General features: G+C 41.3%; 2 protein-coding genes across 3 annotated transcripts; one reads left to right on the forward strand and one right to left on the reverse strand.

Moving 5' to 3' along the window:
• The first annotated feature begins 1,171 nt into the window (after positions 1 to 1,171).
• On the forward strand, positions 1,172 to 5,712 carry LOC111334808 (kelch-like protein 18). The gene is made up of 5 exons (XM_022940631.2): positions 1,172 to 2,367; positions 2,594 to 2,740; positions 3,320 to 3,488; positions 4,754 to 4,888; positions 4,962 to 5,712. Exons 1-5 carry the CDS (start codon positions 1,428 to 1,430, stop codon positions 5,383 to 5,385), a joined length of 1,815 nt encoding a protein of 604 aa, XP_022796366.2. The 5' UTR covers positions 1,172 to 1,427; the 3' UTR covers positions 5,386 to 5,712.
• Positions 5,691 to 16,953, reverse strand: LOC111334807 (uncharacterized). Of its 2 annotated transcripts, XM_022940630.2 has the most exons (15): positions 16,791 to 16,953; positions 15,348 to 15,545; positions 14,468 to 15,234; positions 13,542 to 13,585; positions 13,319 to 13,422; positions 13,150 to 13,239; positions 12,724 to 12,807; positions 12,352 to 12,448; positions 11,700 to 11,788; positions 11,514 to 11,616; positions 10,957 to 11,139; positions 10,586 to 10,744; positions 9,623 to 9,752; positions 7,467 to 7,543; positions 5,691 to 7,066 (listed from the first exon to the last, which is right to left on the reverse strand). In XM_022940630.2, exons 1-15 carry the CDS (start codon positions 16,898 to 16,900, stop codon positions 5,969 to 5,971), a joined length of 3,333 nt encoding a protein of 1,110 aa, XP_022796365.2. In that variant the 5' UTR covers positions 16,901 to 16,953; the 3' UTR covers positions 5,691 to 5,968. The 2 variants fall into 2 exon arrangements, with proteins under 2 accessions (XP_022796365.2, XP_088609223.1); XM_088753097.1 differs by lacking the exon at positions 15,348 to 15,545.
• Positions 16,954 to 17,006: the final 53 nt, after the last annotated feature.

A 17,006-nucleotide genomic window follows, 5' to 3' on the forward strand; every position in this document is an offset into this window, starting at 1 on the left:
CAAGTCGTTATTTTGATTTCAGGGACTCTTTTTGTGATGGGGTGGAGAGGGGAAGAAGACGGTTGCACAAAACAGGAAAGCGGGCGCTGAAGTCGGCAGAAATCTGTAAGTGCCCCATCCATGAAAAAACGCCTGGTCGTAAAATCATTTCAAATGCAAGCGAAAGTAAAAAATGATACCACGTAAAATAGCTGACTACAGAGAAAACCTTTCCTGAGGTTGTAAGCTGGCGGAGAGACTTAAACAACTAACTCTTCCGTATCATGCTATATTAGAGAGTTTTAGATCTACGTTTGGTTTGTTAACCACAAACGTCAAACCATAGTTAGTCCGCGGTTAGTAGTTTGAGGTTAGAAGTTAGAAGTTTCGGGATTTTCAGCTTTTCAGATCCACGTCGGCTTTCACCTGGAAATAATTTGAATATATCAATAAAGTTGAAAGGGTAAATTGGCTACCGTTACGGTTATAAAAGCTGACGTTTCGAGCGTTAGCCTTCGTCGGAGCGAATAGAGGAATTGTGGGTTGTGTGTGCTTTTAAAGGCAGAAAATGGAGCTAAGTGATTCTTAGAAACTATCAGCCTTTTTTCACCTGGAAAAATCGACATGTGTTCTGCCATCTTGAATGGAGGTCCCTTATTTCAAACACAAAATGAGGCTAAAAATTTAGTTTTCTAAGACTTCATCTCACGCACATTTACAAGAAATACGTGAAAACTTTCCAACAGCAAGAAGAAAAGCGCTGAGGGAGTTTACCTACCTGAAGCTTCCTTGCCCGAAGTTCAAATGTGGACCGAAAGCATCGAACGGGACTGTTGGAGTCTGGTCACGTGACTCTTAGCGGTTTGTGGTCACGTATTAAGAAACAAACGAGGATCTAGAACTCTGTTAAAATTCTCTCCACAATGAGCCGACGAGACTCTGACAAACGCCGATGACTGCAGCGTTTCAAATCCTTTATCGTCGATTTCCTACCTTCAGCTACGAAAAAAAAACAATGCCACGAGTGAATATTTATACATCGGTCAGTAATCGCTATTGGCATCGATGATTGGTTTCCATTGATTGATTAATGAGGCCGGGAGAAAAATTATGATCTACGTCATGTTCTCTCTCCATCGCACGAGCGCGCGTGGTCTAACGCAAGCAAGCTCTTTTTTCCGTTAGTACAGAGAACGACGCGAGGGACGGATGCAAACTCCAACAAGAATGTTCATATCACCCTTCAAGTAACACTAATCTTCGTGTCTGAGATCCAAGAAACAGTTAATCTAATAGACATAATAGGTTGATTAATGAAGAAATAGTTCTTAACGCTTGATTACGAATTTTACGTCATAATAGAAAGCACAGACATCTCAGAAAGCTCAAGGGCTAGTTTCAGATAAGTGCTGTCTTGACAATGTAGCCTCCACGCAGGAAATAGTTGTATGCGGCAGAAAAGACGTTTGCCTCAGAAACCGAGTTTCAAAAGGCAAGCGATGGATGATAGTTTCGTCTTCTCGGACGAAAAATATTCCAAGGATGTCTTGAAGCGATTGAGCGGATTGCAAAAGCAGGGGATCATGTGTGATGTTAGAATCACAATGGAAGGTGAAGAATTTCAAGCCCACAAAAATATTCTGTCAGCAAGCTCCGACTACTTCTTCGCTATGTTCAATGGAAACATGAAGGAAAGTAAGCAGAGAGAAGTCACCATCACTGGGGTTGATAAGGACAGTATGAAAATGATTCTGGGATTTATCTATACTGGCGAGATTGTGCTAGACTGGAGCAATGTAGAACCGATCCTACAAGGCGCCAATCTGATGCTGGTGCAGTCTGTAAAGGATGCTTGTGGGCGTTTCCTCGAAAGTCGACTTAACGTGAAAAACTGCCTAGGTATTCAAAATCTGGCAGAGACCTATGCGTGTCCAAAATTATGGACAACTACGAACACTTTCATCTATCAAAATTTCCTTCACGTGGCCGAGAGTGAAGAGTTTATGAACTTGGACGAGAAGCAAATCCAGACTTTAATACAAAGTGACGAGATCTCAGTGGAGAACGAGGAAAAAGTTTACGAAGCTCTTGTTGGTTGGATAAACTACGACTTGGAAAATAGACGGCAGTTTTTTCCCTTATTAATGGAAGATATTCGCCTACCTCTTGTTTCCCCGTACTATTTAGTTGACGTGGTTGAGCACGAAGAACTCTTCAACACTTCACCAAGATGTAAGGAATTATTGCTTGAAGCACAGCATTATCATTTGTTACCAGACCGTCGTCAGCATCTCGACACCACCAGAACGAGACCGCGTAATTACGAACGTTTTCACGAGATTCTCATTGCTATGGGAGGCAATGGAGACTATCATAACCAAAGCACAGGTAGGTTAGTTTCTTTTATTAAGAAAATGTTAAAGAAAATATCGAAAACAATAATTTAGACGATCAGATTACACCAAATCTCTAATTAGATGCAAAATGTACTCTTGTATCTAACCCACTTTTTCAATCACGGATTAATCAGTTTTAATTGAACGTTCTCAATTTCATTCAAATTGCGCTCGTATTGAGAATGCATGAACACATTTTCCACTCTTCCTTTTCTTAGTCTTCGGCTTCAACATCGTAACCCAGGTCTGGTCCGACCTGCCACGGTTCACAAAGGATCGCGGGTATCATGGCATCGCAAGTTTTGGAGGACAACTTTACGTCACTGGAGGGTATTGTAACATCAACTCTGAGACACTAGACATAGGTAACGAACAGTTTTGTAGAACGGATCCCTCATATAAGTCGTATTGTAAGAGCGATCCTTAGCCTACGTAGCTGGTGATTTTGTGTACGCTTTGAGGCGTCAACCGGCGGAGCGATAAAAATGAGAGGCGACGACGCGAGAGAATGGGAACCACAGGTGGAAAACAGCTTCTCTACACATCAACTTTGAAGCGCACAGAAAACTGCACGTTTCGCAGGCTAAAAGTGTTTCTTCAAACCACTACCCTCACTTCCGTTTTCGGAGAACCCAGGTGGATTCAGTTTTGACAATTTTTAGACTGATTTTGTCAAGAGAGCCATTTATTAGCTAAGAGTCTATCACAACAGATAAAGTACTTCGTCAGAGCGAAGGGCTACGCCCGAAACGTTAGCCCTTCGTCTTCGTCATTCGCTCTGACCAAGGGCAGTGTACTTAATCGCATGAAATAGTTACTTTTATACGAAAAGGAATTATAGAGAGAATGGTCCATTAGACTCTCCTTCATAATTTTCCAGTCAAGAAATTCACTTATCCAAAAAGCTTTATTTCTTTATAAAATAATCATCTTCGTATTTTCAGCCCAGAGATACGATGTACGGCAGAAGGAGTGGCATAATATGCCGAACATGTTGACAAGGAGAAGCAAACATGGTTCAGTCGAGGTAGATGGTCACGTATACATTGTCGGCGGCTATGATGGTCAGAACACGCTCAATTCCATCGAATGCTTCAGCCTTCAAGCAGGAAGGTAACAGTTTCTAAAATTTTTATGCTGACGTACTTCTGTTCAGTAATAGATTGAAGATGACGTCAACGTGTGATAAGAACAAGAAAGTGGCACACGAGGCGCATGCGCAGGCGAGTGTCTCCCTAATGTTCTAACCGCACTTTGACGTCATCTACGATCCATTCGAGAGATTTAGCGCCGCGTTTCCGCGAAAATAGCGCGAATCTTGCTGCTTTAGCTACGCGAGAGCTCACGTCACGATGAATTTGAGGGCGCCCTTGTATGACTTACAAGGAATACTTTTGGTGCCCTTTTTCCGGCAATGAACTTCTACTCTGTGAGAGAAAAAGTGAAGACTAAAAATCTTACGCACGCGGCAAATGCGAAACAGGTTACTTTCAAGTAGAAATAGTAAAGCGCAACCGGCAAATGTGAAAAAATTGCGGGAAAACAAGGTCACGTGGTCACTCTTGCCGTTCATGTTTCACGTCAACGCGGCGCTAGTTCTCTCCATTATTGAACAGACCCACGGCAACATGACATTTGTTTTATATGATGAAATAGCAAAATTTTTTTCATGGTGAGGTCATCTATGCGTCTGTCCTCCAATAGATCATAAGTACGAACCAATAAAAATGCTTGTATCAGTTTAGCCTAACATACGAAAAAACACAGTAGCCTAAGGTAAAATTTTCAGTTAGGCGTCGGAAGTTAATTGGAATTTCATTCGTTTTATCGCCGCAGTTCCCGCAAGATTTGCTTTTGTCCAAATATATTTGGCTGTTGTAATAATTTTGGTCACGATTTGGATGAACAACAAGCATAGAGCGGCGCTCTGTAGTTGTTGACAAACAACTTTGTTATAAGAGGAAGAATGAGTGAACTCGATGATTAATATTTTGGTTGGGTGACTTTGGTTTTAGGCAGACAGTTTTGAAAAAAAAAAAAAGCGACGACAAATGCTTAGAAACCTTCAGAACACCTTCGTCCGGGAAAGGATCATTTCTGAGTACACATCACTAATCATAAATATATCATCAGCAACCGTCGTCAGCTCGTGGAGCCTAATGCGCACTAATTGATTTGCCAAATCGAGATGTCTTCTGGTAAAAAAAAAAAAAAAATGTGTTTTCGTACTTTAAGTAGTCTCTATCAAGTTATCGGCTCGAATTAAAATCATTACGTCTCATTGGGATAGAGGCATGGGGCCTACACCTCTCAAGGCCAATAAATTCCATGATCTAATTCATTCATTAATTTATTGTTATTATCATGTATTTTTAAAGATGGCGCACAAAGTCTCCCATGCCGACAAGAAGAAGATGCATAGCCGCGGTAGCTCACGGGAAGTCTGTTTACGTCATTGGTGGCCATGATGGTTCGAGTATTTTGAATACAGTCGAGTGTTATGACACGACAAGGTAAATAATCCTTTTTTAAAGTGACTGCACTGCGATTAGGTGTCTAAAATTAATCTTTCTTCGATCTCGACAGGGATTCATGGAACTCCACGGAGGTTCAGCCGATGCACGACAGGCGTTCTTTTCCAAGCGCGCTTGTCGTGGACGATGAAATGTACGTTTTAGGCGGTTACGATGGTAACGACACTCTCAGATCGGTGGAATGTTACAGTTTCACGACTCTTGAGTGGACTCAAGTGACTCCCATGTGCACGCCCAGATCCAACGCAGGAGCATGCGTATTTAACAACAAAATTTATCTCGTCGGGGGATGGGACGGGATTAGTTTGAACTCGGTGGAATGCTTCGACATGGCATCCCAGTTGTGGCAGCGCATGCCCTCCCTCCCTAGACCTACAACTGGTGTGCGATGCTGTTTTTTATCCTTCCAGTCTACGAACGAACAAAAACAACCCAAGCACAGAGGCAGCCGCGGCCATATGTGTATTATGTGCTAGTGGGATTTTTGCTACATCTGGCCTTGAAAGTAATCTTGTACTGAAGTGTTTTTTTGTAGTGTGGCATAATATATTGCGCGGGTTCGTTCGTAGACTGAAGGACTGTCTTACCTTTTTTGTAAACAAAGTGAAATTCGCATTTCGTTCTCGATAAGTTGACCATGAACAATTTGACCGTTTTTGCTGCTAAGACCGCATAGCTTTGGTAACTTTGCCAAAAAAAAAAAAAAAATTCGTGTTTGTTGTGGTTGTGACAAACAATATGGCGCACAAAGTAATCTGGCGATCATTAATAAATTGGACACTTTCCTGGCTTTTCGATTTTAATTATTACAAATTCTTTAATGTTTTCACACTGGAAGGTTGTCAATTCATCCTCGCCATACCAAGGGCGATAGAGGCAACTTTCGGTTAATGTACAGCTTGCCTCATTCCCAAAAATACACTAATGATGCTACTACTACATCCAAGGAACACCTGTTTCTGACTAGTATCGCTTTTCCATGCACGATTTAGGTTCCTTTAAGGGAGGACACACCAGGAGACTCACCAATATTTATAGCAAACTTAAAAAAAATTCAATTTAGTCGAGTTCCAGTGAATCATTGACTTTAGGGTTCTTCAAAGGGTCATCATCAAGAGACTGGGAAACGTTCTCACAAGCTGCTTCATTGAAGAGTGATGAACCTTCCTCCCTGTTTTCTGGAGTCCACTCCCCTGTTGACGTAGCACACTGCTTCTGCTCCTCTGAACTCTTTGACTGGGCACCACCTTGTGATCCCTTATGTGAAACACCATTGTCTTTATTGTTGTCTGAGAATTCCTCTATTTTTCTCGTTCTACTAATTCCATCCTCTGTCGCTTGGACACTTTCTCTTAGTCTCGGTTCATTGCTAGCCTCTGATCCATTTGTTAGGTCTTGACTCTTTCTTGAACTCATCCCTTTGACCATCGTAGACAGTTTATTCGCCTTAGCGTTTTCCGAAACCTTCTTTGAGACCGTTGGTACCTTTTTAGTTTGTGCCACACAGCCCTGTGCAGAAAGGGGCTTGTCTCTTACGATTCGCTTTGATGAGGTACTGTTAATATCTCGGTTAGTGCCTTTCAATACAGGCGGCCTGGAAACTAATGGGACCTTTCTTATAGCGCCAGATGAACTTGGAGCAGACGAGAGCCTCGCGTTGGAACTATTTTGATTCCGTAAAGACCTCGTACTGTTACCAGATGTTGCAGTGTGTTGATGAGAGCTTTGAGCAGAAGAGGTCTTTGATGGTGTTCCCCTATGGCCTGATGCTGAAGAATTTTGAGTAGATCGTGAGTTAGTTAGCAAGTTTCCATCATAGTTTCTTGTCAACGAAGAAGAAATTCCTGAGCTCTCCACGGGCATTGAAGCCCGAGATGACGAAGGTCTCTTTCCAGAATCACTGCTCGTCGCGGAAGATATTTTTCCACGGACTGATTTGACACTATTCTTAACAGTCGTGGACCGTCCTGAGGAAGGCCGCATATTCGTAGGCGCAAGTCCAATACTGTTTTGGGAGCTCCTACCTGACGTGGGCCTACTACGGTGACTACGCTGAGAGCTCCTGTCCGAAACAGAGTTCCCTCTCCCTTGTCCTCTCGCCAAAGATTCAGTTGCAACTCGTTGAAAAGCTCTCATAGTTGATGGCCTAGCGGACGTCTTATAAAGGAGACAGGAAAATAGAAACAAACCGAGAAGGGTTAATTTTAAGTTCCGAAATTTTTCAAACGAATGCGTCAAAACTCAATATAGTCACGGAGCATGTGGGTTTATGTCACAACCCAAAAATATGACAGGTTTGCTCACGAAAAACTGCGTTAAGTAATTACAATTCGCGTATGTATTACATCAACTCATTGCCTAAAACGGTTGCACAATTAATTTATCTCTTCCGAACGCTGTACACGTCATTTTTTATGGAACAGTTCAAGCAGAGACAAGAATATTCACAACTAACAAAATTCTTTTAAATCCAAAGGTCATTTTTTACTTCTTGCCACCCAATTTTTGACTAACCGACAAATTTGTTTCGACTTCTGTTCAGTGAAATTGAACTTACTTGTAAAGAACTCAGTGCGCTTCTCCTTGTTCCACTAAGATTTTCACCTGAATCAAACAGACCACTAAAAACCGCACCTGTCGGACAAAAGTAACATTACTTTTTTGCCTCGTCGAAGAGTTTTTTTTTTTTTTTGGAAGATATCCCAGGAGCTCGAAACCTGCTTGATTACAGAACCTGGACTTCAGAAGGGTTCAGTATTGCAACAATAACCTTGAAATTAGGCTCTCCATCGCCTCAAAAAAGATGGAGAAAGCCTGGAATCAAGTTTGTTCTATACAAAACCTAACACTGGCAAATATTTTGTCCAATATGTAACCTGACTGCAGTGGCTGTCACAGGAGAGACTGGTGAGGGGACAGTTGCCACATCTCAAAACTCCATCAAAACGCGCCGAAAAGTTATCCCGAGGGGGAGATTTGTGTGGGGTACCCGAGACCACATGAATAGGGAATAGGGACTAGGGGTTGTGGGTTACACGAGACCACATGAATAGGGATTAGGGACTAGGGGTTGTGGGTTACACGAGACCACATGAATAGGGACTACGGACTAGGGGTTGTGGGTTACACGAGACCACATGAATAGGGACTACGGACTAGGGGTTGTGGGTTACACGAGACCACATGAATAGGGACTACGGACTAGGGTTTGTGGGTTACACGAGACCACATGAATAGGGATTCTAGGGACTAGAGGTTGTGGGTTACACGAGACCACATGAATAGGGACTACGGACTAGGGGTTGTGGGTTACACGAGACCACATGAATAGGGACTCTAGGGACTAGGGGTTGTGGGTTACACCAGACGACATGAATAGGGATTCTAGGGACTAGGGGTTGTGGGGTACCTGAGACCACATGAATGGGGACTCTACGGACTAGGGGTTGTGGGTTACACGAGACCACATGAATAGGGACTCTGGGGACTAGGGGTTGTGGGTTACACGAGACCACATGAATAGGGACTCTAGGGACTAAGGGTTGTGGGTTACACGAGACCACATGAATAGGGACTAGGGGTTGTGGGTTACACGAGACCACATGAATAGGGATTCTAGGGACTAGGGGTTGTGAGGTACCCGAGACCACATGAATAGGGACTCGGGTTTGTGGGTTACACGAGACCACATGAATAGGGATTCTAGGGACTAGGGGTTGTGGGTTACATGAGACCACATGAATAGGGATTCTAGGGACTAGGGGTTGTGAGGTACCCGAGACCACATGAATAGGGACTCGGGTTTGTGGGTTACACGAGACCACATGAATAGGTACTAGGGACTAGGGGTTGTGGGGTACCTGAGACCACATGGATAGGGACTAGGGACTAGGGACTAGGGATTGTGGGTTACACGAGACCACATGAATAGGGACTAGGGACTAGGGGTTGTGGGTTACAAGAGAGCACATGAATAGGGACTAGGGATTGTGGGTTACACGAGACCACATGAATAGGGACTCTAGGGACTCGGGGTTGTGGGTTACACGAAACCACATGCATATGGACTAGGGACTCGGGGTTGTGGGTTACACGAGACCACATGAATAGGGACTAGGGACTAGGGGTTGTGGGTTACACGAGACCACATGAATAGGGACGCTAGGGACTAGGGGTTGTGGGTTACACGAGACCACATAAATAGGGACTCTAGGGACTAGGGGTTGTGGGGTATCCGAGACCACATGAATAGGGACTAGGGACTCGGCGTTGTGGGGTACCCAAGACCACAGGAATAGGGACTAGGGACTCGGCGTTGTGGGTTACACGAGACCACATGAATAGGGACTAGAGGTTGTGGGGTTGTGGAATGAGGTAACCGAGACCACATGAATAGGGACTAGGGACTAGGGGTTGTGGGGTACCCGAGACCACATGAATAGGGACCAGGGACTAGGGGTTGTGGGTTACACTAGACCACATGAATAGGGACTAGGGACTCGGCGTTGTGGGTTACACGAGACCACATGAATAGGGACTAGGGGTTGTGGGGTTTTGGAATGGGGTAACCGAGACCACATGAATAGGGACTAGAGGTTGTGGGGTTGTGGAATGGGGTAACCGAGACCACATGAATAGGGACTAGGGACTAGGGGTTGTGGGTTACACAAGACCACATGAATAGGGACTCAGACAAGGGCACTGCAATCTTACCTTCCTTTACCTCCCGTTTGGTAGTAAGCTTTAATTTCTTCCATCCTTCCGATCGGGTGACTTTAAAAAGGTTGGATTTGATAAACTTGACGCAGTCATTGTGTAAATTTATCACAAGATCAGCTACTTCCTAAAAAGAAATAAAAAACGAAGTTAAAAAAAGGACAGTTTGAGGGAATAAAGGTAGATATACTTTAGAAAGTGCACAAGACACTGATAAAAATAACAAGTTTCTTTACTGGTGGAAAACAAGGCGTTGAATGTCATTCAAGCAAATTTTTACCAACTGCAGGGTAATTTGGTTATATCGACTAAGCTGAAATTGTAAATTGGCCACCAAACTTCTCTGACTACGAAAGATGGTACTATTTGAGCCCGGTCGTCCAACAAAGAAACGTTCTTATTGATTTAATGCGTTTATATATCTCAAGCTTCAACATCTCCCCCCCCCCCCCCGACAACCCCTGGGCATTTGAATCTTTGAAGAATGGCTCGTTCAAATCCCGTCCTCCAGGCCAAAATTTCCTTCAAATGCCCCACCCAATATTGAAAGACTTTTTGTGTGATCTGATCGACGAATGTTGTAGAATTCAGCAAAGTCACACTTCAGTTTTTGGCGCTTCTGGCGTGAGAGGATATTGAAGCTCCAAATAGGCCATTTTACAGTTGTGTACTTAATTGCCAAGCCTTTGATTCAGAGTGAGGCTGAATGTGACCTTGTTGTGATAGAGACCTGTATCTACTTAGCATGATAACAAAGTGATTTACATTTGAAAGGCAGCAAGGTTTGCATCATAACAAGGTCAACCCTAGCCTCACTCCCATTCAAAGGCTTGGCAACCAAGCACACAACTGTAAAATGGACTATTCATCGGCTCATAACACAACTATGAAAAAAAAAACAGAGTTTCAACAAGAAGATTTGCTTCAGTTTGAGGTGGGACTATAAGAGAATGTCCAAACCTCTGGATAGCATTCCTCATCCTCCTCCAGTGCCTTCACTTTGAGAACCCTTTGTAGCTTGAGAATGGCCCTCAGTTGGTCGCAGCAATTTTCAATAGTTAGGTTCCTCTTGATTGCAAAAAGAATTTTTTCCAAAACAGGCACTGACCAACCTACTCCCTGAAAGGTTGACACAGTCAGTCAGTCAATTAGCTAACCTTCTGTTGAGTTTTTCATAGAGTTAAAACATCACTCACTACGTCAAGCAATTGATCGTTCGGTCAATCAATCAATCAATCAATCAATCAATCATTAAATCAGTCAGTCAGTCAGTCCATAAGTAAGTCAAGGATTCACCCAGCCACTAACTCATGTTACAAGACTTTATTTACCTTTAAAATTTCATGAAAGCTCCTTTCATCAATTAAAGAGAAAAAGTTCCGAGTCAAAAACAACAGACAAGATTCTTGGACAGCAGAAACAGCCATGTGAACAGGCTCAGTCCACTTGACCAGTGGTGTACATGAAGACAGTTTGTCACACTGATTCAAGACTTCTATGCCTGATGCTACGACCTGCAGTCAAGACAACATATTCTGTTACTCTAACTTTAAATTATTAAGCACTGAACAAATATGCTACCTACTTTTAGCAAACGACATTTGCAATTAAATGTTACTCCTTCCACTGGTTTGCAGTTTGGTTTTTCAAGAATTATTTAAATGCATACAGAACAAATGTTTAGTATTGGAGGATGGTAAACCAATGGTTTCTAGTGATGTTGGGATTCAACTCTTCTTGTGATTTGATAAGAGTACCACAAAGGGTATGGCAAAGCCAATACCACAAAGGAGAAGAAAAAAAAAACTAAATTGAAGCCATTTTGAAAATTAGCTCAACATTGATTGTTGGTTTTTAATCCTTGAATAATCCAAAATGCATATCTTACAAAGCTTCTCTGGATTTCAGCCAAAATTTCTTCCTGGAGTGGCTTGGGAAGTGCAGCGAATCCCTTAGTACCCATAGTACGATCAAAGTGTTTTGCCATCCACCTGCAAAGAGGACATTTATATTATCCAACTAAGAGCATGCAGATAATAAACAAGATTACAATTCTGTTAAAAAAATCCCTTACTTGATGCAAGATTTCTTGAGTTCAGTAAGACTAAACAACTCTGATACTTCCAAGCACTCAGGAACACCAGTCAGACATTCTGCACAAGGCTGGAAAAACAACAGAAGTGACAATTTGCATGAAAACAACTAAGCTCAAACTTGAAAATCCAAGGAGCCATGATCACTTTAAAACAGTGTAGGCAGCTGAGTTAAATTAAGCTTGTGCAACAAGCATGGTGTTTTGCAAAGCAAAAGACTATTCTACATATAGAAAATATATGTAGAAAACATAAAGAAATACCATTCCCTTACTTCTTTTGCTTGCAATCTCTGCAACATGATTTCCAGAATTCTGGGACATATTTGTCTCAATGAGTAACTTTTGCTTGCCAGACAATGATGTCAAAAATACTTATTTTCTGTCTTTGATCACAATTCTCAAAGTGGCTGAAGATGTCAAATGGGCATGGGTGAAAGCTTCCACCGTCCTAAAAGCTTCTAATGACAGCCCTGATTAAATATCTACCTTTTACTGGATTATACTATCATACTTCCTGGGATCACAAAGAGAGAGACACTGTCTCAGGACATTCTCTTGCATCAGTATTAATTAAAGACTTTTTTCAGACTATGTAGCAAAACAAAAGTAATTATAACCTGATAAATCTCACCTTGTGAAACATATGACACTTGTCTATTTTTAAAGTACAATTAATGATTTCTCTAAGTCCTTCCAGCCCATACATGTCCACAAGAGGAAGTGCATCACTGCCAACAAAACAAAAAATAATAAGGAAAACAAAAGCAACATATTTTGTGGCCAAACCAGAGATACCTTGGCAATAACTATTACTCTCAAGTAAAATGTAATACAAAATAAAACAATTGTGGCAACTCAATTTTATAAGTTTTTTTTTTCAATTTATGATCCCCTAGTTTTTTTTTTCAGAATACAAGTAAATTCTACAAACTTATCAATTATTGAGGCATCAGGTATCTACCAACAACTGTTATCTTTCAAAAGAGTTATAAACATCATTCACCATATGAGTGCAAAATCACCCGTCAAGTGAGCTGTTCCTCCATAAATATACTTCAGGACAGCCATGAAACCATTGTAATTCACACTAAAATGATAAAAACACCACCCATCAATTGGCTGTAAACATACAACAGACAAGCACACTATTAACTTATTAATAAGAACTCCCTTTAGACATTCTCAAATCCATGAGTGACTATTCTCATGAGAGCCGCTAGGGTCAATCAGGGTGCATCATCCAAGAACCAAACACAAAGACCCTGTTTTGGCAATGAACCTGGAGACTTTCAATCCAGAGTCCTGCTCACTAATTGCTGGGCCACTATTAATAGCTGGTCCTATACAGAAGGAAGAATTTATGCTCCAGCAGTTGCAGGAGGAAACAGGGAGGTGTCATTATGATATTAAATTAGGAGTTGTAACTCACCCAATCAGAGGAATCTCATTAGTTTTCCCTTCAATCCAGTCACCATACAGCATGGCTGAGAAGTAATTAGATCGTGCACATAGAATAGCTCTGGGAAAAAAATGCAGACAATTTTCTACCTAACAACAAAAGAGAAATAACAATGCTACACCTCCATATTAGCACTTACTTGTGAGCTTTAACTTTGCTTCCATTGACTACAAAGACAACATCAGATCCAACTTCACTCATCAACAACTGAAGTAAATCTTGGCCAAGAGTACAACTGCAGCTCTTGAAATTACATAAAACAGGACAAAACAAAACCTTGCATTTAAGTTTGTTTTAAATGGTAAATGTATGGAAAAAATGTTGAAGTCATTCAAACATAATTAAGTGTACTTATCATCCACCTTTAATTCATCTACTGATGGTTCATTCACTGGTGGAGCAAGATCTGATGAAAACAAAATATCACTTGGGCACCTGAATATAGCAGAATCATTTAATTAACTGTTAAAACTGTTGCTCTTTGTCTTCCTTGCCAATCTTCAACTACAGTTTTTAATGCTACTGAGGGCTAAGTTGATTTAAATACAGTGGAACCCCGATATAACGATATGCCAAGAGAGCAGTGGAATTAGATCATTATATCGAGTTATTATTATATTGAGATGGGGTTCTGTCCTATACAATTTACCGTAACTTTTGCTGGGACATAGCATATTTATCATTGTAGCAGGAATATCGTTATATCGAGGATCGTTGTATCGGGGTTCCACTGTAGTTTGATCCGTCTGTGGGGTGGGGTGGGGTAGGGGGTAGGGTGGAGAGGGAAGGGATAAGGAGTTCAGGTATAACCAATAGGCCATTTTACAGTTGTGTACTTAGTTACCAAGCCTTTGATTTGGAGTGAGGCTGAAGGTGACCTTGTTGTGACAGAGACTAGTATCTACTTAGCATGATAACAAAGTAATTTACATTTGAAAAGTAGTAAATAAATGTTTGTATGATCATAACAAGGTCACCCTTAGCCTCCTCACTCCTGTTCAAAGGCTTAGCCACCAAGCATGCAACTGTAAAATAAACCATTTCCACATCATGGTAACAGATCAAATTTAACATCATCATTGATTTATATCTGTTATTTTGAATTTTCGAAAGAAACCTGGAGGAGGACGGTGGAAAGGGAAATGAAGGACAACAACTGGACTTGGGGGCACCTGGAGCGGCAAGCACCCGCCAGACATCAATGGCGAACTCTGGTCGAGGCCTTATGTGTCTCTTAGTGACACGAAGAGGATTACCAAAAAAAAAAAATTTTGAATTTCTGAATTACCTCGCTTTGTTTTGAAACTATTCTCCAAAATCCTGCCACCAGCTGAAGTCACTCCATAATTTGTTTCAATTGTTGTCTTGACTTCAGCAACCTGGTTCTTAAAGAGACAGCTTGAGTATGTAACATGTGAGTCACATCCCAATCCATTTGCAAGGCAGTTTGATTCTACATTTTCCTCTTCAACCACATTACCAGGGCCATCAACTGAATCACTACTATGATGATTTGCTTCCAAATTGTGTTGCTGCTGATTTACATCTAATGCATCAGTCTCTGGCATGTCACTGCAGTCAACAGTAAAATAGTCACATAACTTAAGATGTGAATCAATTCCTCCATCATTACTCATACAACTTGCTTGTGGCAGTTTGGAGTCGGACTGATAATCATTATCTGTAGGTTGACTAGGATCTTCTCTTTCAGAACTTCCCATTACATTGCTGTCACCAACAGTTCCTGACCTATTACCATTCATGTTACAATACGACTGAGTGCAAGTAGCATCACTGCCAAAAAATTCCTCTGGCTCCATTGGTGCTTGCACAGTACTTTCCTTCCCTGCGCAGACCTCTGACTGGGCATTTTTTTGAAGCTTGTCATGAATTCTACCAGTATCATTTTCAAATATTTTACAACTGTAACTGTCCTCTTTAAGTTCACTTTCAACAACATGGTCAATTCCATCTACTACACTTGATATGTTTTCTTTTCTCCAAGGGTGGCTTGATCCATTGTAATCTTTAAAATCATCTTGTGTATAAGCAGACCTTTTGAAAAAAGAACAGAGAAAAATGAAGTAATAGTAAACTGGTAGTGAGAGTTTCTTGTTCTTGAATGGTAAAATAAATGTTAATTTAGATAAAACCTTCTCTGCCTGTACCTTAAAAATTTCTCAAACTCACTGGCCTCTATTCCATTTATTTGGATGTATGTTTGGACAGAAACTGGGGAGGCATATCTTGGAAGAAAATGTTGACAGAAAATTGGAGCTCTTGCTCTGAGAACAACTGCATGGGCTTGAAATTCAACATCATTTATCATAAATGTGACATCACTAAAGGATGTGTCTCCAAACAACCTGAAAGTGAAAACAGACTAATTAACTCTTTTACTCCGACAAGTGATTGACATGTAACTTCTCCCTAAGATATCCATACAGTATCTAGAAAACAGGTAGTGAGAATACTCAAGCTTATCAGGTTGAAGTTGTTCACTTGATTGAACACCAAATTCTCTTAACCAATTTACAAGGAAATGTATGGCAGCTAGAGGGGAGAATTAACAATCAGATCTTGGGAGGGGGGGTCACAACGTGTTTTTAAAATTCAATGATGCAAACTAAGCATGTAAAATAAGAAACTGAGTGACATCCAGCATGTTTTGAATCAGTCTGGAGTTTATTCTCACCCAGGTGTGAGACCCTGTTAGGGGGGGTATAGATGTCGCCCATCTGAATTTTAAACTTCGTCACATCGCCATTTTGGAAGGTTCTGATGTCACTGTCGCAATTTCATCAATGTCTTGCTCGAAGTCGCATTTTCATTTCCCTGATGTTGCTGTTTCAACGCCATGTTGCCTGTTGGAATTTACCCTATCAGGGCCTCGGGTGCACTTCACGACTCATTACCCTTAACATTCTAACATCAGTATTCAACTACTCCATACTGTTCTCTAAACATTTCCTAAGGTATTGACAAGGAGCTCAGTTGTTGAGTTGGCGATCATACCCTTATTCTCATGACCTTTGCTGTTTGATTCAGCAGTGATACGGTAAGGAGTAATCAGAAGCCAGTCACTCTTAAGGTTTATGATTAAAGGGTTAAGAAAAAACTAGGTTTGATCGACTAACTGATTTATTTCATAATTGTCGATTCTCTTTGGAAAAAAAAAAGAGTACGAACAAACTAATATGCAATCTTTTTTTTGCGATTGTTTCTGGGTTTTCTGATAGATTTTCTCTTAAGTAAATCAGCAAATAAACTGGATGTGACGCTTCACCAAGACAAACTATTTTATACAAATTAATAAAGACCTAGTGGGTGATTTTCTTAAGAAATAAAAAAAAACGAAGCTGAATTTATACCTCGGGCGTTTCCTTCGGAAAGCCCGAGTAACTATGATGCTGGGTCGGTGGAGGATCGGAGAAGAACATGGTAAACGCTCGAGGTGTCAGCTCTAAAACTCTTAACGGTGGACAATTTTACATTATCAACTGATAGAACCAATTTTACATTGTTTTATACTAAGATCATTACAACTACTCACGATATGAATAGATTCTGATTCAACGCTAAAAATATAAACTTCTATCTTCGACCTTTACCTGGATAGATCTGCGAGTAGATCTCGCTTGGCAGCTTGCCGTAGCTTTTCTCTTGCAGTTTCTTCTCTTTCCTTAAAAGCCTTGCTCTTAAGAAACGGCGCAGAGTTCATCGCATAAAAACAGTCTACATAGCTGATTCAACAGTATGGCGAATGTGTTATTTTGTGCCAGGCGTTACTCGTTACTCCCGCCAGAAGAACTCGGCCGAGTCTCTCT

This window comes from Stylophora pistillata, chromosome 3, assembly GCF_964205215.1.
Source record: "Stylophora pistillata chromosome 3, jaStyPist1.2, whole genome shotgun sequence".
Classification (NCBI taxonomy): Eukaryota; Metazoa; Cnidaria; class Anthozoa; order Scleractinia; family Pocilloporidae; genus Stylophora; species Stylophora pistillata.

Coding starts and splice junctions, on each gene's coding strand:
- LOC111334808 (XM_022940631.2), top strand. CDS start 1,428: ATGCGGCAGAAAAGACGTTTGCCTCAGAAACCGAGTTTCAAAAGGCAA. Junction 2,368..2,593: donor CTATCATAACCAAAGCACAG/GTAGGTTAGTTT, acceptor TCCTTTTCTTAG/TCTTCGGCTTCAACATCGTA. Junction 2,741..3,319: donor CTCTGAGACACTAGACATAG/GTAACGAACAGT, acceptor TCGTATTTTCAG/CCCAGAGATACGATGTACGG.
- LOC111334807 (XM_022940630.2), bottom strand. CDS start 16,900: ATGAACTCTGCGCCGTTTCTTAAGAGCAAGGCTTTTAAGGAAAGAGAA. Junction 15,546..16,790: donor CTACTCGCAGATCTATCCAG/GTAAAGGTCGAA, acceptor TTTCACTTTCAG/GTTGTTTGGAGACACATCCT. Junction 10,745..10,956: donor GCTTTCATGAAATTTTAAAG/GTAAATAAAGTC, acceptor TCAACCTTTCAG/GGAGTAGGTTGGTCAGTGCC.